A 15,855-nucleotide genomic window follows, 5' to 3' on the forward strand; every position below is an offset into this window, starting at 1 on the left:
GGAGGACAAATGCATGAAACTGAAAATGACAAAAGTCTTATTTGGTATCGAGATGTTGTAACTTTTAAGTTACCGCTGCTGTAAAAAAAAAACTGTAAATATATGTAGTAAATATAATTTTTAAATAATAATTTTAATAAAATTAGTAAAAATATAATAATTTTTTCACATACAAGTGTAACATCAAATTAACTTAGCTCCCAAACTACAACAATTAGTGTTACCAAACACTTTAATGCTATATCTTAAAAGTTATAACTGTACAAACTCAATCTTAAATAAAACTAAAGAATGTGAACCATATAAACTGATAAGTGCTTTTAAAAGTTCCGATAGGAACTGAGAGTAGCCTTGTATTTAAGAGGAATCTCCTATATTAATATCTAAATCAAATTGCTCCAGATAACTGACTCTGTCAGACTCTAATTACACTTACCTTCAATGAGAAAACAAAAATGATAAAAAAAAATTGACAAGCTTCATCCATCTATAATAATCAATAAATTACATTGCACTCAATTTAATGAAAATTATGTACTTCTAGTATAATAAAAAGAAAAAAAGCCTTAACTTTTTAAGGCGGATACCTGTAGCGAAAAAAGTTTTATCATTCAGACGATTGAAGACAGAGCAAGATGAAAACTTAATAAGATTTTGCAAAAAGGGCAACTTCCTGAGCCGGATTGCCTGTCATGAAGCATGTTTTATTCCCCTGTGGCTGTTCGAAGGGGAAACACCTAATGGTTGCCCCTGTTTCTTCTTTCACTTTTAGTTCATCTGCATCACTGTACCAACAATTGGAGTTTTTTTACATTTTTAATGCACATTCTTAATCTTAGTAATATGATGTCACATATGGACAACCAAAGTCAAAATCATAGCAATGGATTTACCTCGCCGACCAAGGACCTCTTGCCCATTTACCCATGGATATTGCTTCTTTAAGTTCCTCATAAGAACTCACATCCACAATGTTACTGCAAAAGAAAACCAAAATAAAATGAAGCGTGGAACAGGATGGAAACAACAGAGTCCCATGAATAGGGCTATCATTTGTCCATTATCTGATTTATCTTTAGTTATCCAATAAAAATGCTACACGAGCCCTTGTTGAATTCTTCTATCTCGCCTCAACTAGATCAACATTTATTTTGCTCATCTAGTCATAAAAAAAGATTCGCATTGTCATTTACCACTACTTGTCATATAATTAGACATTTACACTGATTCAATAAGAAAAAGAAAAGAGAACATTATTGCAATAGGAAGTAGAGCTCAAACAATTTACACATGATTTAACATTGCACTTAGCTTATAGAGATTTGTAAAAAACGATAGACTAAAAGAACGCACCTATCCCGAAATGATGTAGCCCTTTCCAGAAGAGCTGACTGGATCTCATCCAACTTGTCTTTCACATAAGCTTCTAAAATTGAAGGTTCCATAGATATTCCAAAAACTTTCCCTTGTTTTCCAGGGACATCTCTCCTAGATATGACCACACTTCCACTGCTAACATCACGAGGACCAATTTCGATCCTCAAGGGGATTCCCTGTAAGAAAATTCCATTACTATGGCAATTCAAGCGAAACAATATCTTTGAGCACCATTTTATCTAAGAGAAAAGACATTAGACAACATATGGATCACAACTATATCATATAAGGCAGACAAACACCAGGTATAAGAGCATTGGGTAAGGTCTTACTAAACATGGGTACCATTTCGATACAGTTGAGATTCCTTACCAAGATTTAGAGTTATGATTATTTACATATCCATCTATAACATGCATGACATAATTTGAATTTGAAGCGAGAATTCGTGGTGGATTCTTCGATTTCTGTAGGTTTGCTACACTCGGTTCAAGGACTAACCGCCGAATTATGAAACCCGTATGAGATACAGAGGAATAGGCTATTCTTTTTTTTAAGTACTACAATATGTTTGATCTTCAAGAATTCAAAGAATACCTTCATTTCCCAGAAATTAAACTTCCACCCTGGGGTTCTTTGATCTGAGTCATCAAGTTTAACTCTAATCCCTGACTTCTGCAAAACTTCTTTTGCTGACAGTGCAGCACTGAGAACTCCTGTTTTCTCATCAGCCTTCTTCCAGATTGGTACAATCACCACCTGGAAGCAACCAATGCAAAAGATAAAGAAACAATTATTATAACCATCATGAGTAGGGAAATTAAAAGACATTATAATAATTATCTCCAGATCCAACAAAATACATTACTTCCATCATTTAAATTCAAAATTCTTGACATTATAATGTATCCATGAAATCTAAACTTCAGTATGTTCAAAGACATGTTAAGCAGTTCACCATTAGGCAATGACATAACTGAAATCCCAAAATTCAGTGGCAAATAATAGACAGATGACCACAGGTAATTCTTCTGTTTGTCCAACAATCAAATTTCCCTAAAACATGTAAATTTGGAATTGCTGCCTTCCAAGATTCGCTGTAGTTGGCTTTAGAGAGAGAGTGAGAGAGAGAGAAAACATGCAGGGTCAAAGAGTAATGATAAGTCTCATTTCCCCAAAAGTATCTACAGTTTAATTGAGATACATATTCACAGATGCCAAAAAATTAAACAGTTGGCAACTGTACTTATAAATTATAACATAAGTACAAGAACAAAAAGAATACCTGTATTGGCGCAATCCTTGGGGGAAGCATCAACCCGGTGTCATCTCCATGGGTCATGATGATACCACCAACAAACCGAGTACTGATGGCCCATGATGTCTGCCACACATGTTGTCTTTGTCCATTTTCATCAGTGAACTGTATAAGTGCACATTTTGTCAGTTTCTTGCTCTCACTGGTGGACATTAAATATATGCATATAACAACTATAACTAACCAATGAAAAGAAACAACAATACAACTTGGATTACAACAGGTATGAAAAAAGAACTATCTGGTAGCATGCATTTACCTGTGTTCCAAAGGCAAGTGAGAAGTTCTGCCCAAGGTTGTGGCTTGTACCAGCCTGCAATGCCCTCTTATCACCCATCATAGCCTCTATGGTGTAGGTCCTTGAAGCACCAGCAAAAGTTTCCACTTTCGATTTTCGACCAGCAATAACGGGTATTGCAGTATGCTCATAAGCAAACTTTGTGTAAATATCAATCATCTGCATTGCCTGCACTCAAGCATCACGAAAACATCAAATGAGACATCAACCAATTGCGACAATAGGAATGGTCAAGGTGCAAGTGAACCACAAACCTCTTTTTCTGCCTCTTCTGGAGTGGCATGAGCAGTATGGCCCTCCTGCCATAGAAATTCAAGGGTTCTCACAAATGGTTTTGTGCGCATCTCCCATCGTGTGACATTTGCCCACTGGACCAAATTGTATGGAGAAAAGAATGCAGTGAGATATTAACACGAATAACTATGGATTATTTCAAGTGTCTGAAATAGTAGTACCTGGTTAACCAGGAGAGGAAGATCGCGATAACTATGAATCCACTGAGTAAACATGTGATTTACAATTGTTTCACTTGTAGGTCGAACCTGTTACAGCCTCAGGAAGTGCAACAATCAAAGCCAAAACTCAGGTCATAGTTTTAAACAAACATAAACCAGCAAGTACATCAGTTCAGATATTAATTCAAACTAAATAAACAAACATGCTTATAATATCCAGACAGAGAAAAGTAAATGACAGTATTTTCTGAGGAATATATGTACCACAAGTTTTTCTTCTAGTTCCTTTCCACCTCCAATAGTTACAAGAGCCAATTCTGGACTGAATCCCTCAACATGGCTGGCTTCTTTCTCGATGAAGGAGTATGGTATAAACTGCAGCGATAAGTAAATAGCCAAATTTCACAAATCAGCCTAAAATATTAATATGTAACAGGAATTTGACAAATTAAACACTTTTAAGGGACACAAGAAACATCATAATGCAGATAAAAATAATCAGAAACCTCACCTCTTATTATCACCACAAAAAGAAAAATGAAATTGGTACCAAAAAAAAAAATCAAATAAATCTTCTCCAGTCTCTGGAGATCCAGTTGTTGGAAGATTCTTTGTGATTCTTTATTTTTCATGCATGGTGGGTCATCAGATGTTCCCCTTTCCCTAGTGACATAAACTGTGTGATACAAATGACGCAACCAAAACATGAAGCAATATTTCTTAATTCACCATCATTAACAGACTTTAGACAACAGATCTCCAAGGATCAACACTCAAAATTTGTTCAATAACTGAAAAATGCTACAAGCAAAGGCAAAGGACTCAGCAGAGGCTAGGCTATCTTTCCTAAACAAAATGAACTCAATACTCACAACTTTGTTTACAGAACATCAAACCCCATCTATCTTCTTTACATCTTGTATATTTTAGCACTGAAAGTAACTCATACAGTAAAACCAATTAACATTATGAGCATAGAGTAGCTTCTCACGCATGTAATAACCACTTCAAAATCCTTTTTCACACTTTCTCAGCTACCATACAGAGAATCTAGAACCATACCTGTGGGAAGTACATGTTACTGTGCCCTGTCTCCTTGAACTTTACATTCAAATAATCCTGCAAAATTATTTTCTTTAAATAAAAATATAATTCAAATGCAGTTCATATTCTACTACAAAATGAGCGATCGAAATACCTGAATTGCCTCCCAAATAGCGTATCCGTAAGGCCTAATAACCATGGTCCCACGGACCGGACCGTAATCAGCAAGCTCCGCGTTGGAAATAACATCGAGGTACCAAGCATTGAAGTCCTGCGACCTTGGCGTGATGACTCGTTCCCGGTTGCCTCGGTCTTGACTCGCTCGGTTCTTCTCGATTTCCACGACTTTGTCATCGGTTTCCGGCGGACTAGACGCCGCGCTCTGAGCGGAGAATCCAGCAGTCAGAGTCGGCGGAGGCCGAAGGCGATGGTGACGCCGTAGAATCGCCGAAGACCGGCGGGAGATACAGGGAGAGGAGGAGAAGAGATTAGTGAGATGTAAGGAGGGGAGTCTTAAAGCCGATACCATTTCCTATTGTCGTTTCGAGTGAAATGGTGGAGACTGGTGCCGCGTCTTAGTAACAATAACTACTAACAGTCGAGGATTTAGGAGATGAGGTTCTGGTTTCGGAATCTCTGGCGAGGTTATTTACACCGTGCGTCGTAAATCGTAATAGTTACTCGGTATGTCCACGGGGGATCAATATTTTGCTGTTGGGCCTAGTATCGTTTTTTTCTACCCTGTGTCCAATGGGCTTTTACTTTTGGGCCTAGTATCATTGGCTGATGGACCGATAGCCTTTTCAACTTCAACCTCAAAAAGCGTAGACAAACAAATGTAGGAAAAATAACTTTGAATTAAGAATACGACGCGCAGTTTTTTTGGAGTATTTTCAGATAACAACAGGAGCATGAAATTTTACTAGAATTGCTCGTAAACAAAGCATGAAATTTTATCACTAAATAAGTTTATTCTGAAAAAAGAAATATTAAGTATTAGCAAGTACGATTGTGTATTAGCAAAAACATGTTAGTAGTTGCGTTTCCAAAAGTCCCAACTCCTAAGCGCAACAGTCATGATTAAAAGAAATTACACCATGTAATTGCTGAAATGACTAGTTTGGTTGGTTTGAAGTCGCTGTTCATATGATAATGACTACAGCATGGGCACAGAAACAAAACCAGAGTCGTCTGAGTGCCAAAAAATAAAGTTGAGCTAAGAGCAATGGTTGTCATCCCATCACAAAGTAAACTACCTACACCCAGTTAAAAACAGCATGAGAACTAACAAATTTTGCAGCATAGTTGCTGCCACGTTACTGCCTTCTAACATAGTAAAGGATGTACTGAAGAAGCTCCCATGTCCAGAACCAACACTAATGTGGTATTAAGGTCACCCAGTAGCAAAAGAACTGCCGTCACCTATAGCAACTTCAAACTTTGATCCCAACACAAAAGTTATATCATGATGCCATGTAACCAAGCATTGATACCAGTGACTTGGGCAATCATGGTGATTCTATCAATCTGAAATTGGCCTCGTCATGATCCTTCCATAGCATATAATGATTTGGTGATTTTGGAGATGCGCATCGAGGTGGGGAATCGAGATCACTGAACTGATCATATTTCCAAGGAGAGAGATGAAGCTGGTCCTCTGGCAGCTCTTCCAATTCCAAGTATCTTGGAGGACTTGCAGGCTGAAACAGAAGGAAACAAAAGCATGTATTTGGACAATCCTAGAGCCATAGAAATATAAAGCAATATAGAAGAAACCAAAATGAAATGAAGACTTGCAAAAAAGGAGGGAAAAAGTTGCAAACTGACCATCACTTTACTCAACTGTGTAGGCTCTGCCTGCTTGGGAAAACCTTAGAAATGAACAAACAAACAAACAAAATTCAGTGGCAAGGCTACACACACAATAGACTTTTGAAATACTACTAACCAACTTCGTTTACCTTTATCCAGTCCCACTGTCCTCAAAAGTTCATCGATGTCCATAGATTTAGTCTGGGCTTTGATGCATTCTTGATGATTGTGTAGATACCCTTCCTCTGCAATAGCACTGAGATCTTCCTCAGTCAAAACACTCAATGTCGGATTAAAATTCTTCTTTGGTGCCTCATGCAGATGTGACTTCCCTGAATTTGAAATGTCGGAAAGCGCTTTTCTGCCACTGGTCTGCAGTTTCTCAGGTGCTCTGGAGAAACTTTTCTTTTTGCTTCCATCAATTTTGATTTTAGATTTAGAAGCACCAATCACGTTGTCAGAGAAAACGTTGGAATTCTGCTTTTTCAGTGACTGGTTCGGAGTGGGATTCACAGAATTTGATAAATCACCAAGAGGCTTCCTTCCGCCAAGCGCCCCTTTCTTAGGCACTTTAGAGATGGTGCTCTTGCCCCCAGCAGAAGCTCCTATACAGATATTGAGATAATCAGACCAAGAGGCTTGAACACAAAATGCTTGAAAATCAATTGAATATTAAACAGAAATTATAACAAAATCCTTGAAAATCGATGAAAAGTCAATTAAGCATTAAACAGAAAAGAACAAGTGGAGTACCATTCAAGTGAGCATTCAAATTCTGATCACGGATCAAGCCACCAAGATGTGAAGCCATTGACTATGTTTCTATGGAAATTCAGACTAACAATCTGCAGAGATGAAAACAGTTACATAACAAAACTTAACAGAAGAACTTATGACTAAAAGCAGCAAATCGACAAAAGGAAAAAGAACCTAAGAAACAATAAATGGAACTCAAACCCTCAAGAAAAACAACAGACGAGGGGAATTCAGAAAATGCAAAGTAGTTTTGCATACAACTCTCTCTCTCTAAATTCCCTCTGAAGAAAAAATTAACAAAGGCAGCCCACATACATGTTTATAGATTGCAGAAACCATGCACTAATTGCAAAAATTAATTAAAATAAAAATCTAATCGTTTTGTTCCCCAAAAAATATGACTTGCTAATGAAATCATTTCTTACTTTAATGCATCTCGTTTCAAACAACATTACATGGCTGCATAATCAAGACATTTTATGTCTACTCACTGATCCCTGGAAAGAGATTTTCAAAATGACCCACAAATTTCTTTAGTTATATAACAAACCCTAGTTTGTTTCCCGAGAGGTAACCTAAAAAAGAAAAAAAGAAAGAAAAGGGACTTCAAATCAAAACCCATTGGTAATGTAAAGAGACTTTCTTGAACCTTAGACCAACAGAATCTTCAAATTTACAGTTAATTTCTAAATCATAACTAATTTTTCCACAAAAATTCAAACCAGGAATAACTAAAAACAATAGAACTAGAAAATTAGGGATTGAATAGAAGAACACTCACCAGAAGGGGTTTTAACGGGCAAATCTTGATTTGATTGCTTCGATTCTCGATCGATTTTCTCGGCGTTTCCAGTAAAAATTTCAGTCTTATTCACAAATTTCGAAAATGGTTCTTCGTTGCGTTTCGCTCGTCTTTATAGAGCGCAAATGGGGTTCCAACGGTAACATTATCTTTCTTTTACGTCAATGCCCCTCTGTTGAACACACAATCACAAGAATGCCATTCTCGTTTTCAGCCGTAAACTTAGAATCTATTGCTTTGTAAATTGTTTTGTAACTTCAAATATAATAATAATAAGAGTAATGATAAAGAAATAAATTCTTATATAATATAAAATTGGTTGAATTAAATATATTTTACCCTACATGATTTATTTATATTATTTTATATTTTTATCCAATCAATGAATTAATGTCACATCAATTAGTACAAGATAAGTTTAAATAAGAATTTATGATTGTATCATCACTCTAATAATAATAATCAGTGGCGATAACCTCCTCTTCACTGTGAGAGTCAAAATTGAACTTGCAACTTTTTGCATTACCATACCAAATTTTGTCAATCTATCCAATACCCACTACTATGTTTTTCAATTAAAATAGTACAAAGTTGAATAATAATAATAATAATTGTCAATTAATATTTGCATGTGAATAACACTTTTTTTATATGTATTTTAAGTATGAAGTTGAGAGTTGAAACAATCATCGCAAACAGTAATGGGACACGTACCACGTTGACTCAATGGCCTGTAAGACTAACCAGAAAAAAAAAATTAAATTTGATTTTGAGTTGGGTAAGATCCAAATAACTAGATTTTTTTTTTCATATTCGTAAGTTGTGGTGTTTGATCATTGTAGTTACCCACACGTTAATCACCATTCACCAACAACTATCTTGCTGCGGCAACTTTTGGTTGGTTCACATGAAAGAAAAATTTGGCAGAATCTTAGACTTAAAGGGTCGATAAAAAAAAATATATCAAAATTGGAGCCAGCTGGCCAGCAAGTCCACATTTTGCAAATTAAAAGGGTCATTAGTTAACTAATCTACTAGATTATTGCTTAAATCTGGCGCGTAAACCTTTAGATTAAGAATTAATCAAATAACCACCTATCATAAGTTCATATCTGGTTAGAATTTTGATTTTTTTTTTCTTTTCGTGCCGTGACGCCCCTTATTAATTACATCGTTTTTATGGGTTTTGATTCATAATTCATAATTGCACCCCCCATGCATAATAATAAGAATGTTCATTTCATGCTTTCCGCACCAAGCTTAATTCGATCGTGTGTGTATGAAGAATCTAAAATTAGATTTTTACTAAACAAAAAATATGTGTCTTGTTTTTCTCTTCTTAATTAATGAGATTCAGACGAAATCATGTGAGCTTTCATTTGAAACAAAACGTATTATTCGTCGTCACATATTCGCAATGTGCAATAAAAAAAAAAATTTTAAAAAAAGCAAAGGCCGACATCACATTTATGAGCACAAATTGAAATTGACTGCGCAGGCCATGACTTCGTTTCCATTCTTTTTTTTGTTTTTTTGAATACTGTTTATATAGGATTGTAGGTATTACAATTAATATTTACACACAGATTTTATAATTAGGACCTTCATCGTGGCATGTACTCCTCTGAAGCGCTGTCCAAATTCTTCAAACCCTCTCAAATATTCAAGGGTTGTCCACTCTACTCACATTTTGTGAGGAATAGACTGGCTCCACTCAATTATGTGATAATTGAGGAAGGATTGTAAATAAGTAGGGATGGCAATGGGGAGGGGACCAATCTCCCCATACCCATCCCCGATGTTTTGCATATGTCCCCGTCCCCTCCCCGTCCCCGTCAAAATTGCTTGAGAGAATCCCCATCCCCTCCCCGAATAATAACAGAGGATCCCCGAGGGTCCCGGGTCCCCGAATAATTAATAGTCTAATACATTTTTTATTTTCGATTTTAAATTAATCATATTAAAATAAACTCATACCGCTATTGTAAGCTCGTAACCAACTTTGACAGCACATTAAGGCCTCCAATGTGCTTGGATGAAGTTTGTTATGGTATGAGCTCACAACTCTACCACTAGTGTTAAAAGCTGATTCAGAAGCAACTGTTGTAATTGGAATTGCCAAAATATCTCTAGCAATTCGAGCTAATGTAGGATACCTATTAGCATTTGTCTTCCACCAACTCAAAATATTAAAATCTTCCATCCGAGATATAACTTTCTCATCCAAATATGAATCTAATTCATCTGCAACAACTGCACAATCTCCATTGTTTACATAATCATTAAAACCTGTCATCCATTTGGTTGCTTTCTTATAAGAATCCCCTGTAGATCTAGTAGAAGAACTACTACCAGTATAATCAAAGCAATAAACAGTTGGTGAAAACTTCAATTAATACTCTTCAACTAATTCCCGGCAAAGGGTGACCACTTTCCCAACATACAACTATTTTGATATTTATTATTTTTAACAATATTTATAATTTTGTTATTTATTTATTAGTAATTTTAAAAATAAAAATAAAATTAAAAATTAAAATGGGGAAATGGGTAGGGGATGGGGATTCCACCTCATCCCCGTCCCCTCCCCGAATAAAAAGTTGGGTAAAAAATTTTCCCCGTCCCCTCCCCGAAAAAAAAATTGGGTATAAAATTATCCCCGTACCCTCCCCGAATGGGGAAAATCCCCGAGGGTACCCATCCCCGTGGGGATTTTTGCCATCCCTATAAATAAGCCTCATAAATACTTTTATAGAGGCTCGAACACTTGTACTCATTATTCTAAGTGCAAGGACTCTCCCACTGGACCAAAGGCCCATTGGTAACTTTGTTTTCATTCTTAAATTCCTGTCCATGAACTTCATTTATTTATCTACGTGCAACAATAAATTTTTTTTTCTTCTAATATTTGTTTACAGAAATAACAACATTTTATCTTATAATTTTCACAAATTATCGTACATGTAATACATTTGAAAATGTAATATTCGATTAAAAGGGTCCTACTCATACCAAAGAACAAAAGTGAAAAATTGCTCAACAAAATTATATCTACAAATGACATCTCCGCCAATGAATAATGTGCACACGAATAAATTAGAATTACATCAAATAGATCTTATCATCTCTTTTTCATTACCCCATAACAATATAAACAGAAAGAAACAGTGAAAAAAAAAAGGGCCTAAACTTTACCATAATCTATGATCTTTTTAGTTATGACTTGAGGTTTCTTATCTTGCTTTTAGGAGACATGGTTGGGTAAATCTCAATCTATTATTCCACCCATCAAATCCCAGCACTCTCTCCCCCTTTTTTGCTCATTATTGATCGATCTTTCTCCTTGTTGGATGAATAGTAAATTTTTTTAATCAATCTCCCTGACACTTCTCTATGGTTGATAAACTCATTCAATTTTTAATTCACCTTTGTAGTCACTTTTGATAAATATTATTGAAAAATTTAGGTACTTTTGTTTATTAGAACACTCTTTTTTTTTTCATTAGATTATTGTTGATCACATTGAGTATATGCACAATTAGTAGTTTTCTAATTCAAGATCTTAAAATGCAGGAAAAGTCTGAAAAAATTTTAAAATTGTGAAATTTTAAAGACTTAAAACTTAAAACGTTTAAACCACATAGTTTATACATTTTATCGAAGGTTTCCATACTTTAAAATTTTCAATTAAGACATTTCTATATGCAGAATATCCAACGCTACTCTCAAAGCCTTGCATTTGTACTTTATCTATTTATTAGTTGCAGGTTTCTCACAATAACTCTTTGCCATACGCAATTATGATGAACCAGTTTCCATCTCCATCCTTATTGTTATTGTGCATTTATGTTTCTTTTAGACCCTTTGCCCTAAGACTTTAATATTTTTCTTGAGTAAAATATGTGAAGGATGTGGATACTGCATTGACAATGGAATAAATATGCCAAAACTTACAAGGAAGTGATGGTATTAATATATTTCTCTTTTCATTAGTTGGTAAGCAAATTGATGTTTGGAAAAAGATTGAAGAAGAAGGCAGTGTTTTGTGCCAATAAGATTTGCTAAATTTTAGACAGATCAAATTAATTATGACGGAAAAGACTAGTTGAGGCTATTAGCATCTTAGCTAAAAAGAGCTCATTTTCTTTTCTTTTTCCCCCCCTTTATACTGTTTTAGATTTTAGATAAAGAAGGTAGGCCAAGGGTTTAGAGTTTTGAGGGGGCATTATGAAATAATTTCCCATGCATTTTAGGTTTTAAAACAAAAGATATAGTTACATGTTAACCTCACTGAAAATGTCTTATCCAAAAAATGTTCTTGTCATGCAGCAAGCTTGTATGTTAAACATAATTATATTTTTTTAGCCTCGAAGAATTTATTTATTTTAGTTTTGTTCCCCCCCCCCCCCCCAAAAAATAATAATAATAATACTTAACTCTTAACAATATTCTAATCATCAATTGAATAACTTAGTAGACTAAATAAATGATTTAACAAGTTATAAAATTAATCATCTAATTGTAATGGATTAATGGCAGCACTACAATATTTGGGAAGAAAATATTGAAATGCTATATTTGGAAAAGTGCATTTTAATTGAAAAATCCAAATATTGACATTTAATGTTCATTCTGTTCAATGTTGGCTTTGCAATAAATAAGCTGAGATAAGCACCCACCAATTTGCGTGGGCTGGAAAGTGAAAACACATACATCCGATGTGATTCGAAAATTATTTATTTGTTTGGTGAACGAAATTAACCAACATCTGAACATGCACGCGCGAAACCCCAATCCCATCCCCTCCGTCGCCGCCACGAACCAGTCGAATACCCACACGTGTGTATCAGGAGAATTAAATCACCGAAACGAACGCCGCATACAATAACAAAGGAAATAATCTGATCAGTGGAGCCCTCTGTTGTTGGCAAATGTGTGTGCGCATACCATGGCATTACCAAACAATACTTCATTGACAGACAAATCGCACTCGCGCACATACATACGTGCAAATAGTTCTAATAACTAAAAATAAAATAAAAAATTAAATGCAAAAAAAAAAAAAAAGAAAAAAGTCCCTCAAATACAAAACGCTACTCCTTTATTATTATTTCCTTTAGTGGGCCTCTTTTTTTTCTTTCCCTTTCCATTTTCTCAGGAAAACGTTCGAAAATATAATAACAATTAATAATATTAAATTAAAAAGAGAGAGAGAGTGAATTCAACGCCAGGCAGATACGACGGTGAGAGTTCGACCCATCCAGCCAAAGCAAATGCCGCCGTTTTCTTCTTTGACGGTGAACCCCGGGTTCACTCGGTTCCCGGAACTCAGTCGAGTCCGCATTGACTCGGCAATGATTTGACTCATTGGCTTCAACTCGAACCCAGCCATCCTCATGCGGGCTCGCCACTTGCCAAACACCTCGCATCTCTCCACACGGTCCCTGCCTTCACAAGCAACCGAGTTAGCCAATTTACGACTCAGCCCTTCCTCGACTTTGACTCGGTCCGAGTGGTCTCTCAGCACGGTCGACTCGATCGAGTCAAACAACGCTCCGTAATATGCACACGCCTCGTTGACGCGCGCCATGAACGGCGCCGTATTTGTGTTCGTTTCTTGCTCCACCAACGTTACCACACTCGGTGACAACCCCTTTACACGCCGGAGCAGCTCGTCCCTCGGATTCTCCGTTGACACGCTCTCGTCCGGCATTCGAAATAGCTTGAAAGCGAAATTCACAGCTAGTGTTTCATCCGGCTCGCAACCCAGTGAGTCGCGACTCAGATCATCGAATTTCAAACAGATTGCTACGTTGAAACGCAGACAAACTCCAACACGTTCCGCAACTTGACTCAGCTTATCACGAACGGCCTTCAGTTTCTCTTCACTGGCAGTACCATCAGCCACGGCTGTGACTTTAACGATTGCGGGTTTCCCGTTTAGACGCGCGGAGAGCGCGTGGAAGAGATTCATGTACTGTCCGCCTTGGCCGATATCGAAATCAATAACATGAATCTTATTGCTGCCAATTGTGTTACCTGTTGTTTGCTCCATTGTAGCTTCAAGAATGGCGAGATTAGCAGCCATGAAGCCCAGGCTGAAACACGGGGAGAAATCGTAAAGCAACTGAGTCGACTCGGCGTGTTCTTTGCCGAACAACTCAGCGACAGGCGGCGGGTTCTCGTGTGGGTTCACGCGCGACTTCAACGCTGAACACATGTGCTCCATCAACCTCTGTTCCGAATTCCCTTTCGAATTCGTCGCCTGGCTCAGCCGCGTCAAGATCTCGGAGGCGACGTCGTATTTTCCCTCCGAAACCGCCGTTGCTGCTTCGATAACCGTCTGTTTCGAACAGCTCGTAGCCGGCGAAGCCACCGATGACGATGAGCACGACGACGACGACGTAGTAGGTGATGGGGCGAGCGGACGTATCGACGAGACCGTCTGTTTCGGACTGAAAGTTATGAGATTTTGTATGGTTTCTGACCACTCGCTGTTTGTATTCGTTATAACTGACACGTCATCGCCTTCCTCCTCATCGTCTAACAACTGTTTCTCCAGTTCCTGCAGACGATTCAGCATCTTCTTCTCTGATTCCTGTCCTTGAACCTGAACCCTGTTATTATAAGACGGTACCGTATTGTTGTTATCCACGTACGGTATCGTGTTGGAAACGAGTGCTACATGTTGCTGCTGCTGATGCTGCTGATACAGCCTTGGTTGCTGCTGCTGCTGCAGTTGTTGTTGAAGGAGCGGCAAGTTATAACGGTGAGACAACGGTAACGACTGCTGTAAATCTGGGGAGAGGACGTTATTGTTGTTGTTGTTGATGTTGTTAGGGGAGAAATCTAAGGGGGAAATAGGAGACAAATTTTGATACGTTCTGGGTTTAACGGAACGGAGAAAAAGGCTGTTCATGGCTGGGTTGATGTGATTTTGTTGGAATAATTGTTGCTGTTGTTGGTGGTGGTGATGGGTAATTTGGTAATCGTTGAAGGTTCGCTTGCCGATGAGGTTTCGGTTGGCGATCTGAGGCGACGACGTCATTTGGTCCATGAAAATTCCCGGGAGCTGCGATGATCTATACGAGGGTTGATGCGATAATTGGTTACCGTTCATGGTAATGGATCTACCACCGGCCGCAAGTCCCGAATACAAGTCCGGGCCGCCGCCGCCGCCGCCCGGGAATCCAGACGACATTTTGTTTCTTTGATTGCTTCTTGATGAAGAAGAACTAATGAATGAATGAGAATGAATATAAGGGAGAGCGGGTATGAGGGGAAGAGAGAGATAGAGAGAGGATACAAGTTTACAACTTGTGCTTAGCGGTACATGGCCATTTTCTTTTTCTTTGTTCTAGTTGTGATCTTTTTTATTCTTTTTTAAATACGTGGGTGGTGAGATTTTGTGTGCTGGTGCGGGTGTATGTGTGCCTTTCGAGTTGAGCCGTTGGATTGCTTGTGAGTTTCGGTATTTTGCTGATATTTTCAAACTTTGAAACGCTGATTAGATTTTGCCGATGCGGAATCAGTTGCAATAAACATTTATAGCTTATCTTTGTCGGTTAAATTTACGTCCACATCTCATTTACGCGCGTGGAAATACCAACTAATCAAAATGTAGAGACTAACGAGGTATTCTTTGTCTAGTTTATTAATGATTTGTTTGGAATTATTATTAAGTAGTGGACTTTAAATTATTTAATAAATATTTATAATTATAGTATGAAATTTTATGTGATTTTAGCTCATTATTATTTTTTTAAAATTATTTATTATCAAAATTATTATTTAAATCATATTTATAAAATGTTATACATTTTTTAAAAGCAACAACACTGTGATACTAAATTGAGATTGAATTTTGATCTTTTGTTAAATAAATAATAATATAATATTAATATATCCCAAATTAGTGGCTAAATGGTCAAAAAATATCTTTCATTATTGGGTTATGAATTTGTATTTTTATTAAAAACTTATTCTCCTTCAT

General features: G+C 36.9%; 3 protein-coding genes across 3 annotated transcripts; all 3 read right to left on the reverse strand.

Moving 5' to 3' along the window:
• Positions 1-281: 281 nt before the first annotated feature.
• On the reverse strand, positions 282-5,156 carry LOC102610532 (proline--tRNA ligase, chloroplastic/mitochondrial). The gene is made up of 11 exons (XM_006490595.4): positions 4,647-5,156; positions 4,511-4,567; positions 3,713-3,823; positions 3,449-3,535; positions 3,248-3,361; positions 2,955-3,161; positions 2,663-2,800; positions 1,975-2,136; positions 1,354-1,553; positions 894-977; positions 282-785 (listed from the first exon to the last, which is right to left on the reverse strand). Exons 1-11 carry the CDS (start codon positions 5,019-5,021, stop codon positions 644-646), a joined length of 1,677 nt encoding a protein of 558 aa, XP_006490658.1. The 5' UTR covers positions 5,022-5,156; the 3' UTR covers positions 282-643.
• Positions 5,157-5,569: 413 nt separating this feature from the next.
• On the reverse strand, positions 5,570-7,962 carry LOC102610843 (uncharacterized). Its single transcript, XM_006490596.4, has 5 exons — positions 7,842-7,962; positions 7,058-7,149; positions 6,454-6,909; positions 6,320-6,363; positions 5,570-6,192 (listed from the first exon to the last, which is right to left on the reverse strand). The coding sequence occupies exons 2-5, from the start codon at positions 7,113-7,115 to the stop codon at positions 6,001-6,003; spliced, it is 750 nt and encodes a 249-aa protein (XP_006490659.1). The 5' UTR covers positions 7,116-7,149; positions 7,842-7,962; the 3' UTR covers positions 5,570-6,000.
• Positions 7,963-12,946: 4,984 nt separating this feature from the next.
• Positions 12,947-15,355, reverse strand: LOC102611148 (scarecrow-like protein 8). Its single transcript, XM_006490597.4, has one exon. It carries the CDS (start codon positions 15,061-15,063, stop codon positions 13,084-13,086), a length of 1,980 nt encoding a protein of 659 aa, XP_006490660.1. The 5' UTR covers positions 15,064-15,355; the 3' UTR covers positions 12,947-13,083.
• Positions 15,356-15,855: the final 500 nt, after the last annotated feature.

Source organism: Citrus sinensis, chromosome 9, assembly GCF_022201045.2.
Source record: "Citrus sinensis cultivar Valencia sweet orange chromosome 9, DVS_A1.0, whole genome shotgun sequence".
Classification (NCBI taxonomy): Eukaryota; Viridiplantae; Streptophyta; class Magnoliopsida; order Sapindales; family Rutaceae; genus Citrus; species Citrus sinensis.